Here is a 21,499-nt window from a genome sequence, read left to right as displayed (position 1 = left end):
TCATGCAACAGATCGTTTCCTTCGATGAAATTGGAAATCGTCCAATGTGCAAATCTCTCGGCCACTTTCGCCAGGGCAGGGAGAAGGGAAATAGGCCTATAGTTGGCATATATAAGGGGGTCCAAGGCAGGCTTCTTGATCAATGGCAGGATCAACGCATGTTTCCATGCCTGCGGAACCACTCCAGTTGACAATGAAGAATTCAAAAGGGGGTTAAGCAAGGCATTTAAGGCAGGTGCCACCTTCCCCAGATGTTTAGCCGGGCACGGATCAAGTGGCGAGCCTGATTTCAGACTTGACAAAAGCTCAAGAGAAGTGTCAAGGCACAGGTGTGGAAATTGTGAGAGAGAAGGGCCTAGACTCTCCCTAAATGAAGGGGGTGATGAAGGACCCACAACCGACAGAGCTAGAGTGGAAAAGAGAGGCTTGAATGGTTGTGATTTTACTAACGAAGAAAGTTGCAAGCTGTTTTATCCATACTTCTGAATGAGTGTGAGATGGAGTACAGATGGCTGGAGAAGTGAATTCCAGGACAACTTTAAAAATCTCTTTACAGCCATTTTCAGCCTCATCAATTCGACGCTCGAAATAAGCCTATTTTTCATTCCAGATTGACTGGTGGTAGGCTTTAGTTGTCGCTCGAAATTTCAATTTCTCAGTCAGATCATAGGCCCGTCTCCAAACTCTCTCAGCCCTTTTACAACCCTGCCGCTGCTCCCTTAACTGGGGAGTGAACCATGGGGCCGACGCTCTGCGTTCACTTGATTTAAGCTTTTTTTCGGGGATTAAGGTCTCAAATCTGGCTGTCAGCCATTTGTGAAAGAGACCAAGATTCTCTTCCAAATTGCCCAAAAGAGGACATGGAAAGGTGGTAAGAGCCTCAGATAACATATCCACCGAAAGCAGATGAAAAGGACGCGAAGTTCGCGTGGTTGCTATTGATTCTCTCACCCGAGTAAGAGCAGTGGCAGGCACGGAAAAGGAGATCAAAAAATGATCAGACCACACTACTGGTTGTATAGACGTTATAGTAATAGATTTTGTTGAAAAAATCTGGTCCAGGGTATGGCCTTTATTGTGCGTCGGTTTCTGCAGAAACGGAGACAATCCTAATGGAGCTGTGATGTCACTAAGTTCCATTGCATCAATGTCCAGTATATTATCCATGTGAACATTGAGATCCCCAAGAAGAATACAATGCTCAGATCTAAGACAAGGGACTGAGAGAGCTACTTGTAATTCATCAAAGAACGGCCCTGCAGGCCCCGGGGTTCTATACAGGAGAATCCCGGTGCAAGCCTGGAGGGGAGAGAGCTGAAGGGTGAAACCCAGGGCTTCACATCCCTGAATATTCTCTACCAAGAAGGTTGAGCAGGGAATGTTTTTATTTACCACAAGAGCTACACCTCCTCCTCTGCCCGATGTTCTATCCCTCCTAAAGATGTTGTATTCTGGAGGGATGGCATTGGCTAGATCAGGTGCGGAGCCATCACTCAGCCAAGTCTCTGTGAGAAATAGGCATGATATATTGGAATTCTGTAATAAATTCCAGATATCAAGGGAATGACAGTTCAAAGATCTAGTATTAAGAAGAAAACATTGATAAGGGGCCGGAATATTGTCCTGCGCGGTTCCGATATACATTGGGAGACGCCAACCGCACGTCGGACAACCTTTCCTCGAGGCCCGACTGCCAGGGAAGATAGAATGACATTGGCCGCGAGGGGGGTGTAAAGCAAGTAGATCTGCCGAGATATAGCAAAACATATCTGTAAGACCACACAGAAGGTCTGCCAAACATAGAAGATTAAAACACCCCACCGTCCAGCTCCGTCCGCTGCCGAGACGCTGACGGGCGCAGACGGGCAGGACTCTGGCAAGACTCCGGCAAAGCGGAGGCCGACCAGCTGCGCTCGGAGGACTGGTTTAAATAGTCCCTCCAGGTCGGGAGCAAAACGACCCTCCAGTACACCCAAGACGGAGCTGGAAGAGCGTCAAAGCCCTTCTTAAGATGGCGCCCGCTAGGAAGCAAGAGAAACCCTCAGCAACCCCGAAACCGGGCCCGCACAAGCGGCGGTGTTCTTACTATTATAGTGCAGGTAAGGGGTGAGCCCCACGAATGCTACCTATTAAAATCAGGGAAAAATAAAACAAAACGAACAAAAGGCAAAACGGGCTTTTAAAAACAAACACGCTCACCACGCTGCGCAAGAGCTGCTACTAGCTGCCAATACCTGGCAAATAGTTTCTATCAAGGTGTTCAGTACCCAAGGACCGCCTTAAATAGTCCCTCCAGGTGGGGAGCAAAACGACCCTCCAGTACACCCAAGATGGCGCTGGAAGAGCGTCAAAGCCCTTCTTAAGATGGCGCCCGCTAGGAAGCAAGAGAAACCCTCAGCAACCCCGAAACCGGGCCCGCACAAGCGGCGGTGTTCTTACTATTATAGTGCAGGTAAGGGGTGAGGCCCACGAATGCTACCTATTAAAATCAGGGAAAAAATAAAACAAAACGAACAAAAGGCAAAACGGGCTTTTAAAAACAGAAACGCGCTCACCACGCTGCGCAAGAGCTGCTACTAGCTGCCAATACCTGGCAAATAGTTTCTATCAATGTTGACATACCACATCGCAGTAGTGTTGTCCGTCAGGACCTGAAACGACTGACCGCGAAGGGAAGGGAGGAAAGCCTTCAATGCCAAACGTATCACCCGCAATTCCAGAAGGTTGATGTGAAGCAACCTTCCCTCTGGAGGCCAAAGTCCTTTGACCTCCAGATCCCCCAGATGAGCACCACACCCTAGAGTGGAGGCATCTGTGATCACCGTGGCCACCGGTGGAGGAGGCTGAAAGGGCTTTCCTTGAGACAGGTTGCCCTGCATGCTCCACCAAGTCAGCTCCGCTGCAGCGTCTCTGGAGATTCTGACCTTCTCCCCAAGATCTCCGTTTTGCTGATACCACTGCCTGCGTAGGCACCACTGGAGTGCCCTCATGTGCCAGCATGCATGACTGACCAGCAGTATGCTGGAAGCGAACAGACCGAGCAGACGGAGAACCTTCAGAACTAGAACAACAGCTCCATTATGAAATAAAGGAATAATTTCCTGTATGTAGAGAATCCTCTGCGGAGGCGGGAATGCTCAACACACAGAAGTGTCCAGTATTGCCCCTATGAACAGGCTGCGCTGAGAAGGCACCAGGTGAGATTTGGGTATATTTATTGAGAAACCCAAGCTGAACAACAGTTGTATTGTTGCCTGCAAGTGGTCGTAACACCAACTCCGGAGACTCCGCTATCAACAGCCAGTCGTCCAGGTAGGGGAAAACAGGAACACCTGACCTTCTGAGATGTGCCGCTACCACTGCCATCACCTCCGTAAAGACTTGAGGCGCGGAAGTGAGACCGAACGGAAGAACCGCAAACTGATAGTGTTGCAATCCTGCCATGAACCGGAGATAATTCCGTTGCGACTTCAGGATGGGAAGATGAAAATACGCATCCTGCAGATCGATGGACACCATCCACTCTTCCTGTTGCAGCGCAGGAAGGACCTAAGCCAAGGTCATCATTTTGAACTTTTCCTGTCTGAAGTAAAGAGTCAAAATCCTGAGGTCCAGGATCGGCCTCAATCGGCCGTCCTTTTTGAGGATCAGGAAATACTGGGAGTAGCACCCCTTTCCTGCCCTGGAACCACCTATATCGCACCTTTCTCTAACAAGGCAAGTACTTCCTGCTGTAAAAGCAGCAAATGGTCCTCCGAGCACCAACCCTGGCGAGGAGGGTAAGGAGGAGGAAACTCCAAAAAAGGAAGGGCGTACCCATTCTCTACAAGATTTAAAACCCAACGATCTGAAGTGATCGATTTCCAATCTTGTAGAAAGAGGGACACCCGACCCCCAACCGGACAAACATGTTCTAAGATGAGGGATCTAGAACTTCTTTACTGAAGTACCAACGGTGGCGGGAGGAGAAATGGAAGAGGAGGAGGAGGTTTGCGGTCAAGCAGCTCCCCTGAGATGTCCTTTATTTTTCCATCTGTACGATTTGTACAAAGGATTTTGTTGTTGTTGGCTCTGTTGAGACTGCTGGCGGCCACGAAAGGAAACAGCCCTTCCAAAACCATGATACAGCTTGTAGCCGTATTCCCCAGACTGCACCTGAAGGCCCAGAGATCTTGCTGTCGCACTGCTGTCCTTAGTGCCAAAGAGTTTTGAGCCATCAAAGGGCAAATCCAGCAGTGTCGCTTGAACATCAGGAGAAAATCCGGACGATCTGAGCCAAGCTTGTCTTCTTGTCGCCACAGAAGAACCCATTAAACGAGCCACAGAGTCACCCGTGTCCAGACCCAACTGAATCACCTGACAGGCCGCACCATGAGAATCAGAAAGTGCCTCCAGGAAATTATTTTGATCTTCAGGCAACTTTGGAGCAAGCTGCTCGACTGTGTCTATCAGAGCATGGATATACCTCACAAGGAGACAAGTAGCATTAGTGGACTTTAAAGCCATACTTGCAGAAGAAAATACCTTTTCGCCGCTTGCTCTACTTTTCTTTTTAGAACCCCTATCACCAGGTATAGTAGGGAAATAACCTGAAGATTGCTTTGAACAAGAAGCCTGGACCACCAAGCTTTCCAGAGACGGATGGGTAGACAGAAAAGTCGGATCCCCAGGAGCAGGCCTGGATCTTCTTGAAATGGACCAGGAAACTGCAGGAGCAGATAAAGGCTTCTGCGAAACCTCCAGAATAGGCTCCGTTAATGCCTCATTTAAGGGGAGCAGAGGTTCAGAGGCAGCAGCAGGTGTTTTAAGAATCTCTGTCAAGATATTAGCTTTAAGGGAAGAGGTGTGGCGCCGCGGACAGGGCGAATGACTCCGGAATCTGGCGATCCCGGTTCGATCCCCAGCACCGGCAGCAGACTAGCCCAGCACCATGTGACTCTGAGCAATAGCTTGCTTAATCTTCCCGACGGCCCCCAGCGCCTAGAGACCATTAGGGATGATTGTTTGCGCTTTACAAATGTGGATTATAATTATAACCTCCGCTGAAGGATGCTGCAGATCAAGCAACTCTGCTGCTTTCCTTATCACCACATGATGTGGAGCAATGTCTTGCAAAACTCTAGCCGTTGGAGATGAGAGATCATACTCAGGAGAAGTATCCAATCCACTAGCCTTCTGTAAGCCCTCAAACTCGTCCACAGACTCAACAATTTCTCCTTCCTCCTGCTGTGCATATTCCTCCTCCTCCTCAAGAAGCCTCTGCGCCCCTCTCCTAGAGCGCTGTTTAAGGACGGGCGTCTGCGGTGCCAAACGCGGTGCCGGTGAGAACATCAATGGCGTCGTAGGAGGAGCCTCAGCTTTAAATCTCGGCGCCGATCGAATCCGAAATGCCAAGCTGGCGTCATCGGCAAGAATGGCAAAAAGGGTGCCTGAGCATAGTGGTGAGGCACATCCAGAATAAAGGTCAAAGGATCCACGGGGCCCAAAGGCGCACACCCGAGGGAGTAAAGGCCCTGGCAAACATGCCAATCATCGCATTCAGAAAATGCGTAGGGTCTGATCCAGGAACAGGAAAAGGAGGATATGGATCCATAGCTTCCTGAACAGGAACCACCTGAGGCTAAACTGTAGCCTGTGCCCGTACAGGTGAAGTCTCAAGGACTCCCTAGGCGTCGGAGACATACTGGGAGCAGGAGAACCTTCAAGCGACGAAGGGCCCTTCGAAGCCGTTGACCTCAGAGCCGGAGATGGAACCGACTTTACCGGTGGAGATGGAGTCGGAGAAGGAGACGCCAAGTCCTGTCTTCGAAGCCGCTTAGCTGGAGAAGGCGGCCTCGACATCGAAACCCTGACCTTCGACTAATGGCGTTGAGAGCCATGTCTCTTCTTAGATTTTTTATGTTTCCTTGCTTTCGAAGTGTGAGAAGACAACGACTAAGCTCTTTTGTGACTCCTCTTCTTTTTGACTTTGGCCATAAAAAGCTAGCCTATCGCTCCTTAATCGCCTTCAGATTCATCTTTCTGCAACTTTGGCACTCCTCGACGTCGTGATCCGAAAATAAGCACCAAAGACAATCTTCGTGTGGGTCAGTGATTGACATGTGACCGCCACACTCTCTGCAGGCTTTAAATCCAGATTTCAAGGATACAATGTTAACACTACAGAAAATGAAGAGTCCCTAGAAAAACGGTTACGCGTCGAAGCAGCGGAACAAAGGGAATGGATGCTAGCACGCCGACGAGGTCCTCTTATGGCTTATACGGTGTCGCGAGCTGAGCCGTGCTATTATGACGTCCTCGTCGACGTTGAAGAGCTAGGAAAGACTATCCGAGGAATGCTGGCGCAGGGAGTATTCAAAAGGTGAGTAATCCACAGGCAGAAGTATCCAACCGAAATAGTGTTTCCACTTTAGGTAAGAAAGAGGCCCTAGTGCGAAGCACCGATTTATCTGGGAAAATGGTCAGGTAAGGAGGCTTGGATGACAGAGCCTGCAATTCGCTCACCCTCCTGGAAGAAGTTATTTCCAAAAGGCCGGTTTGAAGGAAAGCAGTGGAGGGGGCAGTTGGGCAGACATTAGAACGGATTGCACATTAGGAAAGTGAGAACTAAATTAATGTCCCACTGAAGCATGATGAATGGAACAGGTGGGAACATATGTACAAGCCCCCTAAGAAATCGGTTTACAATAGGGTATTTAAATAAAGAGGTTAGGTCTGGTAGCCTCAAGAAAGACAAGGCCGAAAGGTACCTTTAAGAGGGCCCTGCTAGGCAAGGGTTAAAATAAAGAGAAGGACTTGAGTGAGGGAAGCAGAAAAAGGGTCAGTAAACCATTCTGTACAATACAAATGTCTGTCACAGACAGGCGTACATAGTCTTGTTAGAGGGACGTCTGGATGCCAAAATCACATCACAGTGTTTGGGAGGAAGATCGAATGCTGTCAACTTCAGCTGCTCAATCCCGAAAAAAGAAGGCGTAGAGTTGACAGGTTTGGGTGGAGGACCCTCTCCTGCTGCTGTGACAGAAGATCCCCAAAAGGGCAGCCTAATCGTAGGATCGATGCTCAATTGAAGAAGCTCAGGATACCAGACTCTCAGTGCTCAGTCAGGAGCCACATGAATGACTTGGGCCCAGTCGCTGCTGATCTTCTTGAGCACTCTGGACAGGAGTGGTATTGGTGGGAAGGTGTACAGGAGACCTGAGCTCCCCTCGAGACAAAAAGCGTTGCAGAGCGAGTGCTGCCTTGAAAACTCCACAGTGCAAAAGTGCTGACATTGTGCGTCATCAGCAGAGGTGAACAGATCCAACAAAGACTTTACACACTTCTGGGAGAGACCTTGCGGCATCATAATAGACTGAGTTCGTTCGCCCTAGCATTCACGTAACTTTCCAGGTGTTGAACTAACAAGAATATGCCCTGCTGTTCCAGCCATGCCCAGATACGCAGGGTCTCCTGACCAAGGATCCAGGACCTCACCTCGCCCTGTTTGTTGCAGGACCATATGGCAGTGGTGTTGTCTGGGAACACCAGAATCAGCTTTCCCTTGATGGAAGGGAGAAAATCTTGCTAAGCTAAGCGAAATGCTCGGAGCTGTAGCAAGTTGATGTGGAGTCCGGATTCCAACGAAGACCAGAGTCCTCTGATATCTACCTCTTGCACATGGCCAACCCATTCCAGAGGCGACATCTGTCACTACCTTTAGATCTGGTTGGGGGACAGGATAAGGGCCTGGCTCTGACCCAATCGCGGTTGGTCAACCACCACTGAAGATCCTATGCAGTGCCCTTTGAGATCTGGACCAAGTCAGAGAGATTGCCCTGATTCTGCACCCATTTGGACTTCAGGTCCCACTGCAGAGCACCCATACACCATCTGGCAAGTGTCACAAGTAGGATGCAAGAGGCCATGAGGTCCAATAGCCTAAGGGGCAGTCTCACTGAATTACAGGATAGAGACTGAAATATCGATATCATAACCTGAATATACTGTGCCCAGTACAGCTCAGATGAAGGGGAACATCTGAGAGGGAGTCAGGTGTGACTTCGGCACATTGATAACGAACCCCAGTGAAAGCAAGAGATTTACCGTCGCCTGGAGGTGGGAGAGGAGGCGCTGGTAAGGCCAAAGGGAAGCACTGTGAACTGAAAGAGCTTGTAGCCTACCGTGAATCGCAGGTAGCGCTCATGGGCAAGCAGGATGGGAATATGAAAACAGGCGTCCTGCAAGTCCAACGCTACCATCCAGTCTCCGGAGTCTAGGGCAGATAAGACCCGAGACAGAGTAAGCATTTTGAACTCTTGCTTTCAGAGGAAGTAGTTGAAGACTCGCAGATCTAGAATATTTCGAAGGCCCTTTTCCTTTTTTGGGATCACAAAGTAGCGGGAATAGCAACCACAGACTATTTCTGGTGCCGGAACCCTCTCTATGGCTCCCTTGGCCAAGAGTCCTGACTTTTTACTAAAACAAGTTCAGGTGGTCCTCCATCAGCTGGTCTTAAGTCGGAGGCATGGAGGGGGGGTAGTCTCAAAGAAGAGGGAGTTGCTCCTTCGGACCATCTGAAGAACCCACTTGTCCGATGTGATGTTTTGCCAGTGGTGGAGGTGATGGCTGATCATGCTACTAACCGGCCGCCCATGACCTTGAAGGGCAGGACTTGGAAAGTTTAGAGGCTGCAGGGGGGGAGATGACTAAGTGGACCTCTGGCCGCCTGACCCACGGGGTCGAAAGGAGGCACGCCCACGGCAGCGCAGAGGCTGCTGAACTTGCGTGGTCTTGTGGCTGTGATTTGGCTGGCAAGTCTGAAAGTGCCTTGCGTGGCTATGGAAGGGGCGAATAGCAGACTGAGGATGGGTTGTCAACAAAAGGCCCAAAGACTTGGCCATAGCCTGTGAGTCCTTAAAGTGCTCTAGGGCCAACGACGGGTGACATCAAAGGGCATGGACATAAGGGAAGCCTAGACATCCCCAGAAAAAACAGAAGTTCTCAGCCAGGTGTGGCATAGAACATCCACCGTCGGTGACATGGTTCTGCCCAGCGAGTCGGTGGTGTCAACCCAAATGAATGGTGAACTTTGCCACATCTCTCCTATCTGATATGGCTTCAGAGAGAATAGCTTCAGCCTCCTCTGGGACCTGTGGTATCACCTGCACAACTGCTTCCCACAAGGAATGGGCATAATGACTCAATAGGCATGCAGTGTTCACTGACTGCAATGCAAGGCTGAAGGAAGGAAAAAACATCCAGCCTTGTAGATTCCCTCTCCGGGGATGCGGAAGGGAACGCCCCGTGTTAAGTAGAGGGCTTGACCAATAAGGTTTCGGGGGTAGGATGGTTGGTGAAGAATTTTGGATCACCCAATGATGGGTAATGGCGGCGGGCGACTGTCCTATTCACAGGAGCCCCTGTGCTGGGCCTGGACGAGGTTCCCAGGGGAACATTGGTCAAGGCAATGTTTAAAAGGCCGGAGGAGTTCCATGGAGGAGACACTCTATAGCAGGACTTCCATTAAGGTGTTCACCTTGACTTACACCGAAGGGAGCTGAAGGTCCAGTACCTTGGCTGCCCTTCCCACCACCATAGCATATGAAGCTCCCTCCTCCATAGTCACAGTAGGGGAAAAAAGCAGGCCAGAATCTGGGGAGGTACCCAGTCACTGGTCTCTTCCAATTCCTCATACCAGTCCAGTTATGCTCAGGATGGTCTTGTAAAGGGTACAGGTACCCCTTGCAATCTTCCTCCATTCCTACCCCCTCAAGATAAGGCTGAGGAACCGACCTAGGACCCAAAGGTGCTGCAAGCGCTGAAATCAGAGTCGACGAATGCAGATCCGGCTCCAGGTCTTCGTGGATAAGAATAGGGTGGGTGCCGCCGGGGGGGGGGCTGGCAGCCTTGGGAGTCTCAGTGCAGGGCCCGGCGCCGGGGAAAGTCACAGGGGCACGACCTGCGCCTGTCTGGATCCACCACAGAAACCACTGGGCGGCATCGGTGCCACCGATGCAAAACCTGGTGGAGCCCCCTCTGAGCCTCCGGGTCCCGAAAGTGCACTGGGAAGGCCGGGTCACCCAAATATGAGGCACTCTGTGTCATAATTATTTAAGCTGGGTGGGGGTCGCTCCAGTTCCCGGAAAGACAGTGAAGTTTGGAGCTGACCAAGGTGCAGGTTCCGCAAAACAAGGTCTAAAGCCTCGACTCCTCCATCACATCGGCTGACTGATGGGGAGAAATTATGCCTCTTACCTGACCAACCCGACGATTTTCAGTGGGAGCAAGAAAACTTAGGACTCCAGAGCGGTGCCTGGACCTTCCTCTCAACTGGGAACGAGACCTTTGGGGCGAACAGTCTGGAGTTGAACGCCAGGCCACAAGCAGCTTTATTGACCGCTCCCTTTAAGCCTTCAGTAGTCGGACAGGACTTCGAGCAGTGGTCGCACTCCAAGCACCAGAGACAAAATAAGTGTGGATGCATCACCTTTATAGCGTGATGGCAGGCGCTGCACAGTTTGAATCTAGAAAGCTTTGGCATTGAGGAAAACCTACGCACCAAAAATCGCCAACAAAACGTCGAAAAAAGCCTGTCAAAAAGTGACCGAGGTAGCTCTATTCACGGATCTGCGCTAGCTGGCACCGAAAGAATAGAACTGATGTCCATGCCCCGAGGGTGCACCTATATAGGTGATGCGGACCTCACTTCTGGCACGGACAACGCCCACAATGGCATGTAGAGCCAACCGATGCTACCTACCCGCACACAAGGGTATTGCTTGAGCAAAAGTCTTCCAGTTCCAGCCTGACGCCTGGGAAATTCTACGGTAAGGAATCTGAGGCTAGCTTAGCTTGCAAAGTGTGCTAGAATTGCCAACGCTGACAGATTTGGCTTGTACTGTCCATTTCAAGCCAAAGCCACTAGTCTGCACTCAGTTTTTCTTATCCCTAGAAGAAACTCCCAAATCCTCCTAATCAACACAGCCCCGCAAGAGTCACTCTGAACTTGAACTGTGCAATCCAGGATGGTCCTGGAGTTGCTGACCATCTCAAGGTGATCGGTCACACTGACAAATGGTTCCCCATCTACAAACAAATATTCAGTTTTTAGCATATCAGATTTTTAAAAATATCCCACATTACCTGAAAGCCTTGACCTGTGCAATTGCAGACAAAAATTCCTTGCTCCTTAAAGTTTCTAGGAGACAATGAATAGCTGTTTCTTTATCACACTGAGATGCCTCAGAGATTTCTGCCTCTTCTACGCCACTGTCTGAGAGAGATTCAGCTTCTTTCAAGTAGGACTCCAGGGCTGCAAGCTCTTCAGACATGTTTATAACCTAAAAAAAATGTGTTTTAATTGATACTACGAATACAGCCCAAGCATGTAAAATATTCACAGGAAAATACATAGTAATAGATTTAGTTTTCATATGAGGCACTCACATGAACCAGATCAACACACTTATCAAAATCTAACAACTCATTCACACAGATCACCACAGCAAACTTTCATAACATAGAAACAATTCGGCAGCAGAGCAGTGGGTGATGGCGACTTACAGGAGCATTGAGTGCCTCAGAGAAGCACTCAGGATTGCAAAATAAACGTGGCTTGAGTGACAGGGCTTCTTTATTTACTATTTAAGGTATACCCTTCAATTTTCGCTATTGCACTAAACAGGAACCATGCAGTATGGAATCCTACTTTAAATGAACAAGTTACTTACCTATGTTAACGCCATGTCTGTTTGAGACTCTATCTAGCTGTAGACTCCTCACCCTAGAGTAATTCCCAGATGTCAGAATGGATCACGAAACGTTGACGAGTAGTATCCTTGTGCGCCGGTAAGTGTTGTCATTCGGTTCAGAGTGGCATTGTCTGCGCCGGAAGTGAAGTATTTGGTGCCTAAATAGGCACCACCCCAGCACATCGATGTGCGTTTTTTTAAGGAACTTTATAAGCAAGAAGTGTGGAGCAACTAGGAATATTGACCACTGGTGTACAAAGCTAGGGCCCTTAAAAGGGTGAACACTATAATGTTTACAGAGAGGAGAAGTTGGGAGGGTTGGTAAGAAATCTGTTGCTAGATATAGTCTCTACCAGATAAGGCATAACCAAAGGTAAGTAACTTGTTCATCTGAGAGAGACTTCTAGTTGCAGATTGCTTACCTTAGAATAGGCTTGAAATGGACAATACCTCCCCGGAGGTGGGGTTGTGATACGGGATAGACTAAAAGTACTGTAAGACCAAATGGGCAAAGTAAAAATCATGCTGGACCGGATTGTCCAGGCAGTACTGCTTCGTAAACGTGTGCAAGGAAGCTCACACTTCTGCCTGACAGCTATCCAGGATAGGAACTCCACAGGCTAACAGTGGTCACAGCCTTGGCTCTAGTAGAATGAGCGCAAAAGCCATCAGGGGTTGCTTTATAGCCAAATCGTAGCAGTTAATCATCCACCCGGAACACACAAATGAGATTAAGGTAGAACGATAACGCTAAATTTCGAGTCTCACCTTTTCTTAAGAAGGGTCTCTTCTCTTCTTTAGAGGGGTGAGGTGGAGCGTAAAAGGTGGGCAGAGTGAAGGACTAGCCTACATAGAAAGAAGGATGCTTCAGTTCAAAGGACCAGTTTGTCTGGGAAGAAAGTATGGTAAGGAGGATTTGTAGACACTGCCTGCAACCCACTCACCCTCCAGGCAGATGTTATCGTTACCAGAAATGCTGTTTTGATGATTAGGAATATGAGTGGGCAGTTATGGAGCTTCTCAAAGTGAGCACAAATCAGGAATATAAGAACCAGGTTGAAGTCCCACTGGGGCATAAAAAAAAGGCACTGGTGGGGAAATGTGCTGTAGACCTTTCAGGAACGTATTTACAATAGGGGATTTGAAAATGGATGGCTGATTTGAAAACTGCAGAAATATCAAAATGGAAAAAAGAAAACCTTTCAAGGTACCCAAAGCAAAGGCAAGGAAAGAATGAACAGAAGAACTTGAGAAAGGGGTGCAGAGAGAGGATCAACATGTTACAAACTTGTTCTAACAGAAGGCATGTATCGTCCTGGTGGAGGGATGCCTGGCTGTCAAAATAACATTGCAGACTTTGGAATGAAGTTCTTAAGCTGTTAACTGTAGCTGCTCAATCTCCATGCACGAAGGCGAAGCATGTTCAGGGTCGGGTGCAGAACCCGGTTATGTTGAAGATCCTCCAGAATTGGCAGCCTGATCACAGGACGAAGGCTCATTTTCAACAGCTCGGGATACCAGACTCTCCATCCCCAATCCATAATTACAAGAATGACTTGGGCCTAGTCGCTCCTGATCTTCTTGAGAACTCTGGGCAGGATATGGTATTGGTAGAAAGGCATACAAAGAGGACAGAGCTCCACTTGAGACAAAAGCTGTCTCCAATGAGAGCCGCCCTGGAAACTCCAATGTGCAAACAGATGACATGGTGCATTCTTGGCGGTGGCGAATAGATCTAGCAAAGTATCTCCCCACCCTTGAAAGAGACCTTGCACCACATCTGGGTGGAGACATTATTCGTGATCTGCTAGGCATGGACGGCTGAGTTTGTCTGCTCTGGCGCTCAGAGAGCCCACCAGGTGCTGAACAACCAGGGAAATGCCCGGACGTTTCAGTTATGTCCAGAGACACAGGGGGAAGGACCCCATCCTGCACTGTTTGTTGCAGTACTACATGGCTGTGTTTTTGTTTAAACATTTTTGATGTGGAGCATGGATTCCGCTGGAGACAAGAGTCCTCTGATCTCCACCTCAACCAAATGGCAACCCGAGCCCAAGAGTCACATATCTAGGACTACACTCAGCTCTGGTTGATGAAGGGAGAGTGGTCTGCCACAGGCTCATTTGTAGTTCGGCAGCAACACTGCAGGTATTTTGCAGTTCCCTCCGAGATCTGGGCCACACCTGAGATTCCCCTGATGCTGCGCCCACTGGAACTTCAAGTCCCACTGCAGAGCCCACATATGCCAACGAGCATGCGTGACAAGTAGGATGCAGGAGGCCATGAGGCCCAGCAACCTCAGAGTTAGTCTCACAGAAATCCAGGGTAGAGGCTGGAATATTAGTATCCTAAATATCCTGGACTCACTCCTCTGGAGGATAGGCCTATAACTGCACTGTGTCCATAACCGCTCCGATGAAAGGAAGTGTCAGAGTCAGGTGTGACTTCAGCACATTGATAGGGAACTACAGCAAGTATAGATGGTTCACTGTAGTCTGGAGGAAGAACACTACTTCCTAGGGGGACGTCGCATTCAACAGCCAATCGTCGAGTTAGGGTAAGACTGACACCCCTGATCTCCACAAATGTGCTGCAACCACGCCATCACTGTGAACACCCAAGTGATGCTGATAAGGCGAAAGAGGAGCATGGCAAAGTGCTCTTTCCCTCCCTTGAACCACAGGCAGGATGAGGATGTGAAAGTCCAACGCTACCATCCAGTCTCCTGGGTCCAGGACAGACAGAACCTGAGCGAGCCAAGCATTTTGAATTTTTCCTTCTTGAGGAAGAGATTGAGAAGGTGCAGGTCTAATATAGTTCAGAGGCCTCCGTCCTCCTGTTACCAACAGTAACAGGAATAGCAACCACAACCTACTTTTGATGTAGGCACCCTCTCAATGGTTTCCTTGGCCAAAAGAGCCAACAGTTCCTGACAGAGTAAGGAGAGGTGGTCCTCCGTCAGCCAGTTGTGAGTTGCATGGGTGGAAGGGTGATCGCAAAGGGGAGTGATTAACCCATTTTGGTCGAGCTGCAAAACCCAACATTCTGATATTATTGACCTCCAGTAGTCCGGGTGATGGCATATCCTGCCCCCCACTGGATGCCTATGATGGCTGGAGGGCAAACTAGAGGGGTTTGGTGGCTCCAGCTGCCGGGTGTAGGTGGACGGACCAGATTTCAGGCTACCTGTCACATGCGGTCTGTTCGAGCCGCGTCCTTGGCCAAGAAAATGTTGGGCAACCTGCTGGCCGCGGTGGCTGCGAAGATAGAGATGCAGTGGAAAGTCCTTTCTGTGGCCCTGAAAGGGGAAGAAGGTGGACTGGTGCTGGCGGAAGGCTACAGAAAAGCACAAGGACCTGGCTGTAACCTTGCTGTCCTTAAAGTGCTGAGTCAGCCTTCTCGCCAAACAAGCAGGAGCCATCAAAGGGCATGTCCATGAGTGAGGCTTGGACATCCCCTAAAAAAAGTGGTTCTTAACCAGGTGTGGTGCCTAAGTGGCACTGGTGATAAAATCGTTCTGCCCAGGGAGTATGTTGTATCTAGCACACATTGTTTAGAGAACTTGGCTGCACCCCTCCTATCAGCAATTGCTTGAGAGTGTATGGCTCGGGCCTCGTTTGAGACCATTGGCAGCAGTTGCACAACAGAGTCTCATATTATATAGGAGAATTGGCCCAAGAATCATGTGGTGTTTACAGACTACAGTGCTAGGCTGGCAGAAAAGAACATTCTCTTCCCGAAGGTATCCAGCATCATGGATTCCCTTTCCATGGGGTGGTAGGGAATGTGAAAGGGTTGATTTTGGAGGTAGGAGCCTGGGCCACCAAACTTTTAGGGGTGGGGTGCTGGGTGAGGAAACTGGGGTCCCTGGGGCAGGGCAATGATGGAGGGCAATGGTCCTGTGAACAGGAGCCCATGTGTGTGGCTTGGATCAGGCCATGAACAGGACGTCGGCGAGGGCTGAAAGGGAGAAGTGGTTCAGATTGAGGGTCTCCCGGTTGAAGCAACTACATCAAGACATTCAGCTTGACTGCCACTGAAAGCAATTAAAAGTCCAAGAACTCAGCTGCCTTTCTCACCACCATAGCGAATGAGGCACCCTCCTTTATAGCCACGGTAGAGGGAGAGACGAGGCCAGTGCCTGGTGAGGTGTCCAGTCCACTGGCAGCCGTCAAATCCTCAAATCAGGTGTCATAAAGTACTTCTAAGGGCTGGTATCCATAAGGGCCCGCTGAACCCTTCCATTTATCACCCAATCCAAGGCTCTCATAAGAATAATACAAAAAGAACAGTTGATGGACAGAAAGTAGAACAATGTCATACATTCACCCCAGTACAGAGATCTGGGACTAAATCCATTGTTTCTTTGCTCCCCATGCCATCCCGTTTGAATCCAGCCATTTGCAAATCAGTATTGATTATGCGCCCAATGGGAACAGTTCAGCCCGACCTGCCAGGCTAGGTCCTCCCTGGACTGGACGCAAGCATCTTAGGACCGGCTTCAGGGTTTCAACCCTCATCAGCCAGGATAGCTTGACTCAAGTCGCATGTAGAGCACAGGACCCACGTCTGGGCTTACCCATCCCACTCGGGTTGTCAAATGCGAAAAGAACAGTTGATGGACAGAATGTAGAACAATGTCGTACATTCTCCCCAGTTCAGTGATGCCCAGACATGGGTCCCTTTCTCTCTTTGCCACTGGATTCAAGCTAGCCTGACTGATGAGGGGTAGTACCCAGAAACCGGTCTCAGGATGCTGGTTTCCGGTCCAGGGAAGACATGGCTTGGCAGTTTGGGCTGGACTGTTCCCATGAGGCACAGGGTCAAGACTGATTTGCCTATAGCTGTGTCTGAACCGGGGTGGAGAAGTGAGCTAAAAAATTATGATGGATTCAACCCAGATCTAAGACTGGGGGAGAGTGTCTGAAAAATGTCAGTGCTCCGTCCATCATCTCCTTGTGTTTGCCCTAAGTTGGCAGGGTATGCCTGACGTGGGTCCCTTGCTCACTTTGCCACTGGATTCAAGCTAGCCTGGCTGTTGAGGGGTGTTACCCTGAAACCAGTCCCAGGATGCTTGTTTCCGGTCCAGGCAGCCAGGGCTTGTCAGACCCGGCTGGACTGTTCCTACGAGGCAGTGGGTCAAGACTGATTTGCATATAGTGTGTCTGGACTGGGAGCTTAAGAACATTGATGGATTCAACCCAGATCTGTGACTGGGGTGAGTGCCTGAAACGTTTTCAGCACTCCATTCATCATCTCCTTGTGTTTGCTTTCTCATAAGAATAAGGCGCTGGCTCCGACATAGGGAGTCTGCCCCCGGTCGGTGCCTGGACAATGCTTGTTCGGCTCCATGTTAGAAATGATAAGGGTGGCACCACTAATGAGCGGCTGTGGTGCCAGGGGCGTCAGCACTGGAGCGGGTGAGAGGGAAGGTTGAGGTCACTCGACTGGTGCAGCTCCGAATACGTCATTGGATCCCTAGGGTCGACTAGCGCCGAAGGCAAGCCCTCTGGCGGAAAACCAGTAGGGGTCCGTCCCCAAACAGTGGGTTCTGAGGGCGCTCCAAAGGGGTCGGGATGCGCAAATATGCGGTGCATAGCCCCATAAAATTCTTTAAGCTGGGGTCTCTGTAACTTGGAGGCGTGGGGACGACCCTGCTGTAGGATTTACCACAGTGCTAGACCTCGAGTGTGGATGGCCCTACGACTTTTCTAAAGTCTCAGGTGGTGAAGTTGAAGACCTCTTCGTCACCTTTTTTTGTTTGGGACTTAGTGATTTTTCTAGACGACGTTGAATTGGACAGTGATCGCTGGGTGCAGATACCATGAACTAACTGAGGACCGTAATTGCGACCAAGATCAGGAACGTCTTGGGGATCAGTCAGGAGGTGAGGCGCTTCAGGGACTGTTCATTTAGTGCCTTTGGATGGATGGCATGGCAATCCTTTCCAAGACTTGGATCGCTTGAACGTTTGGGGCAGATAACTTTCACTCAAAGATCATGGCAGAACTGCCCACTGTACACTTGTATTTTGGCCCCCACTGGATGCTGTTCCATGCCCTGCAGTAGAGAGGCTAATTACACGGAATGTGATATCGTACTCAGTTGGCTCAGAGAAAAACATTGCCTCACGAGGGAAACACCATCTCTATGTATGTAGCCTTCACCGTGGTGGCTTAAGATGCGCGTCATGAGTATCTTGAAGCGAAAAATGGAACAAGCTGTGTAGGTAAGTAGGATCTGCTTTCATGGTCACCCCCACCTTTTTACTGGTATCGTGTCTTTCTGACTAGTCTGACTGGGATCCTGCTAATCAGGGCCCCAGTCTCTGTGCTTCTTCCCTAAATTGGACATGGTGAATACTTAGGTATACTCCAGATTGGCTACTGGTGTACCCCGATGAGTCCCTAGTACATGGTACTAAGGTACTCATGGCATTGTTATATATCATTTTAGGACCTGTTAGAACCGGAGGTCTCTGGTTGGCACAGGTATGCACTTATGACATCAAAACGTACCGGTGAAGGAAGGGTCTGAGGGAATTTAAAGACCTGGCCTAGGTTAACACCCCCTTAAGCAGTATATAAACAACAAAGAAACTTAGGGGTCTAAAAAAGAGAAATTATCTCAAACAGTCATAAATGGTATTGAATACACTAATGACTTACAACTAAATTCAATGAGTGGGACAACAAATGTGAAATACAATGTCTACAATGATTTGTGAGTAGAACCCAAGAGGTATTCGTAGGATTCCCATTAAAAACTTGCAATGATCAATGTTATCATTTGGTCATCCAACCAAGGTAATAAAGTCTCTTGATCATTGAGACCGTATTCTTACCTTGTACCATGGTCGGGTCACTGCCCACAAATACTTATGGACCAAGTGATATCAAATTGGTGGGTAAGAGTGCAGTGCAAAAGTCATAAAAGTGGTGAGTGGTAAAAAAGGATAGAGGACAAGAGGAATACATTTATTAGAGATCTGGCCTCTTCCTAATTAAAAACAAGAACAGTGCAGGAAGGCAGTGTTAAACAAATAACTGCATAGGGGCCAACATGTTTCAGCCTAAGTGGGAAAGACCCAAGGCTTTCTTCAGGGCCTCTGTTCTAAACGTTGCTACTGCAATGTGATTTTGTCACACAAAGGAAAATGAGGCGACAAAAGAAAAAGTGAAAGATCAAAAAAGGATATAATAATCTAGTAGCATATCCTCCTGGTCAATGGATGATTAAATGCATCTAAAAACACAAAACACAAAGTAAACAAAGTATTCAAATTGTATCGTGTCTCACTCATACTCCTATTAGTGAGATAAAATAGAAGTTGATAACACTCACCCAGCTTGACCGGGGATTAAGCCTCACCTCACCTGGACACATACATACTCAGGAATAATGAGGCCACGCTCTAGAAAAGTGGGGAAACAGCCTAATGTCACTCTTTACTGCACATGTGACTCCTCAGTGACTCCCCTAGTGGTTAGTGACCCTCCACAGGGCCTTTCCAGATAAGCAGCACTCAGCTTCCAGGAGATGAGACAATTGTATACCTCCAGGAAGCTGAAACAGGGTTCTAACCCTACCACTCCTTTTCTGTTCGGTCTCTTAGAGACATATTATGCTAGAAGGGCTTCTAAGACAGGCCCCTCTAATCCAGATGGGAGCATGCCCCCCTTAGAAGGTGATCCAGACTCTAACCTACCTGAAACAGAGAATGTAGATAGTAGGGAAGAAGGGGATGTATCTGAGGATGAGGCAGAAAATGGCCAACCTTTAGTCAGCAGACTTACAAGGGGCAACTTAGACCTACATAGGGAAGGAACTGGGAGAGCCCCAGTGCCATCCACAAGCAGGCCTAACCTTGGGATTAGAAGAGATAGGTCTCACTCCAGGGACTCCAATAGATCTATTCACTCCCAGGGCTCTCATGCATGATGACTTCCCCTCAGAGGAGAGGACATCAGGCAAAGATGAAGGAATTTAATCTGAGGATCCAAAGGGAAGAACTTGCCCTTGCCAAAGAGAAACTTGCTTTTGCTAGAGAGCAACAATTGAGTGGGTTAACACCCACTGGTGGCAGCAATATCCCTAGGGATAAAGACAGGAGTTTTGATAATAGACACCTGGGTAAAATAGTGCCCTCCTATAAGTCAGGAGATGACATCCACAAATGGATGACTGCTCTGGAGAGGGCCTGCAAATTACAGCAGGTACCCCTGAGTCAGTGGGCAGCTATATTGTGGCTCTCCTTTGAAGGTAAAGGCAGATATAAGCTCCTCACTGTTAGAAATGAGGATGCTAATGATTACCAAGTCCTGAAAACTGCACTGATTGATGGGTTTGGCTTAACAACTGAACAGTACAGGTTGATGTTCAGGGACACCCAGAAAACTCAAGCTCAGGATTGGACTGACTTTGTTGATTGTGCCACTAAGGCTTTGGAAGGCTGGTTACTGGGAAGTAAAGTTACTGACTACACAGGATTGTATAATCTAATTATGAGAGAGCAAATCTTAAATAATTGTCAGAACCAGTTGTTGCATCAGCACCTGTTTGACTCAGATCTGACCTCTCCCCAAGAATTGGGAAAGAAGGCAGACAGATGGGTCAGAACCAGGGTCAAGCAGCAGAACCAGAACCAGGGTGGTGGTCAAAAGAAAGCAGACCAGAAAGGTAATAATGAGAATAAGCAAAATGACCAGAAGTCTTCAACAGGGCCCCAACAATCTAAGGAGGGTGGGTCCCAGAATCCACAAAAGAAGAAGAATGATGGTCCAAAGAAACCATGGTGCCAATACTGTAAAAGTAAGACTCACTGGTTTAGTGAGTGCACCAAGAAAGGCCCAACTCCGACCACTACTGTCCCTAAGACACCTGCACCCCCTAGTACAGTTAGTAGTGGTAGTGTAACCCAAGGCTCTAGTAGGGTTAACCCTGGGAACTGAGGTGGGTTCTGACTTAGTCAGAATACCTATTCAGGCTGTTCTTGTCTGTAGTGGGGGCATGGATAGGACCCCTACTGTACGTCCCAGTACTCTGGGCAAATACAGGCAAACGCCTTTAATCAATGGGAAAATGGCTCAGGCCTACAGGGACACTTGTGCCAGTGTTACTATGGTGACACCCACCTTTGTGGACCCTGATCAGATCATGCTAGGTTCAGACTACCTAGTGACCAATGCTAGCAACGTCACTACCAATCACAGTATGGCAGTTGTTAACTTCTCCTGGGGAGGGGTAACTGGCCTCAAAAGGGTTGTAGTTAGTTCAGACCTCCCAGTAGATTGTCTCTTGAGCAATGATTTGGAATCCTCCATGTGGTCAGATGTGGAGTACAGGACTCATGTAGAAATGTTAGGTCTCTCCTCACATGTCCTTGCTGTGACCAGGTCACAGGCCAAGAAATGCCCAGCTGAACAGGTGCTGGATCCTGGAAGAATGGAACAGACACTACCCAAGAGGAAGAGCAGTAGGGTTAAGGCAGAGCCTTCACCCCTGCCTCAGGTTGAGGATCAGCCCTCTCAGGAGGCTGACCCAAAGACCCCAGAAGGAACTGTCCTAGAAGAGCTTGAACCTGAACAGGTTGAGTTTTTTGGGACAGGGGGACCTTCCAGGGCAGTCTTGAGACAGGCACAGTTAGACTGTTCCTCCCTTGAACCCCTCAGACAGCAGGCTGCTGCTGAGGCTGCAGGGAATGCTACAGGTGCCCACAAGGCATAATGGGATGAAGGACTCCTATACTCTGAGGCAAGAGACCCCAA

General features: G+C 49.0%; 1 protein-coding gene across 11 annotated transcripts in view; it reads right to left on the bottom strand.

Moving 5' to 3' along the window:
- The window catches only part of FRYL (FRY like transcription coactivator), a 2,496,013-nt gene that overhangs the window by 42,889 nt on the left and 2,431,625 nt on the right, over positions 1 to 21,499 (bottom strand). For all 11 annotated transcript variants that reach the window (XR_013608325.1, XM_078678213.1, XM_078678216.1 and 8 more), the window contains one exon: positions 11,125 to 11,321. Coding sequence is in view for 10 of the 11 variants with exons in the window: in XM_078678213.1 (XP_078534339.1) it covers positions 11,125 to 11,321 (197 nt within the window). In the remaining variant the exon portion in view is untranslated. The remainder of the gene's footprint in view (positions 1 to 11,124; positions 11,322 to 21,499) is intronic.

Source organism: Lissotriton helveticus, chromosome 2_2 (assembly GCF_964261635.1).
Source record: "Lissotriton helveticus chromosome 2_2, aLisHel1.1, whole genome shotgun sequence".
Taxonomy (NCBI): Eukaryota; Metazoa; Chordata; class Amphibia; order Caudata; family Salamandridae; genus Lissotriton; species Lissotriton helveticus.
Note: the sequence above shows the minus strand (reverse complement) of the source record. Positions and strands in the feature narration are given on the sequence as shown.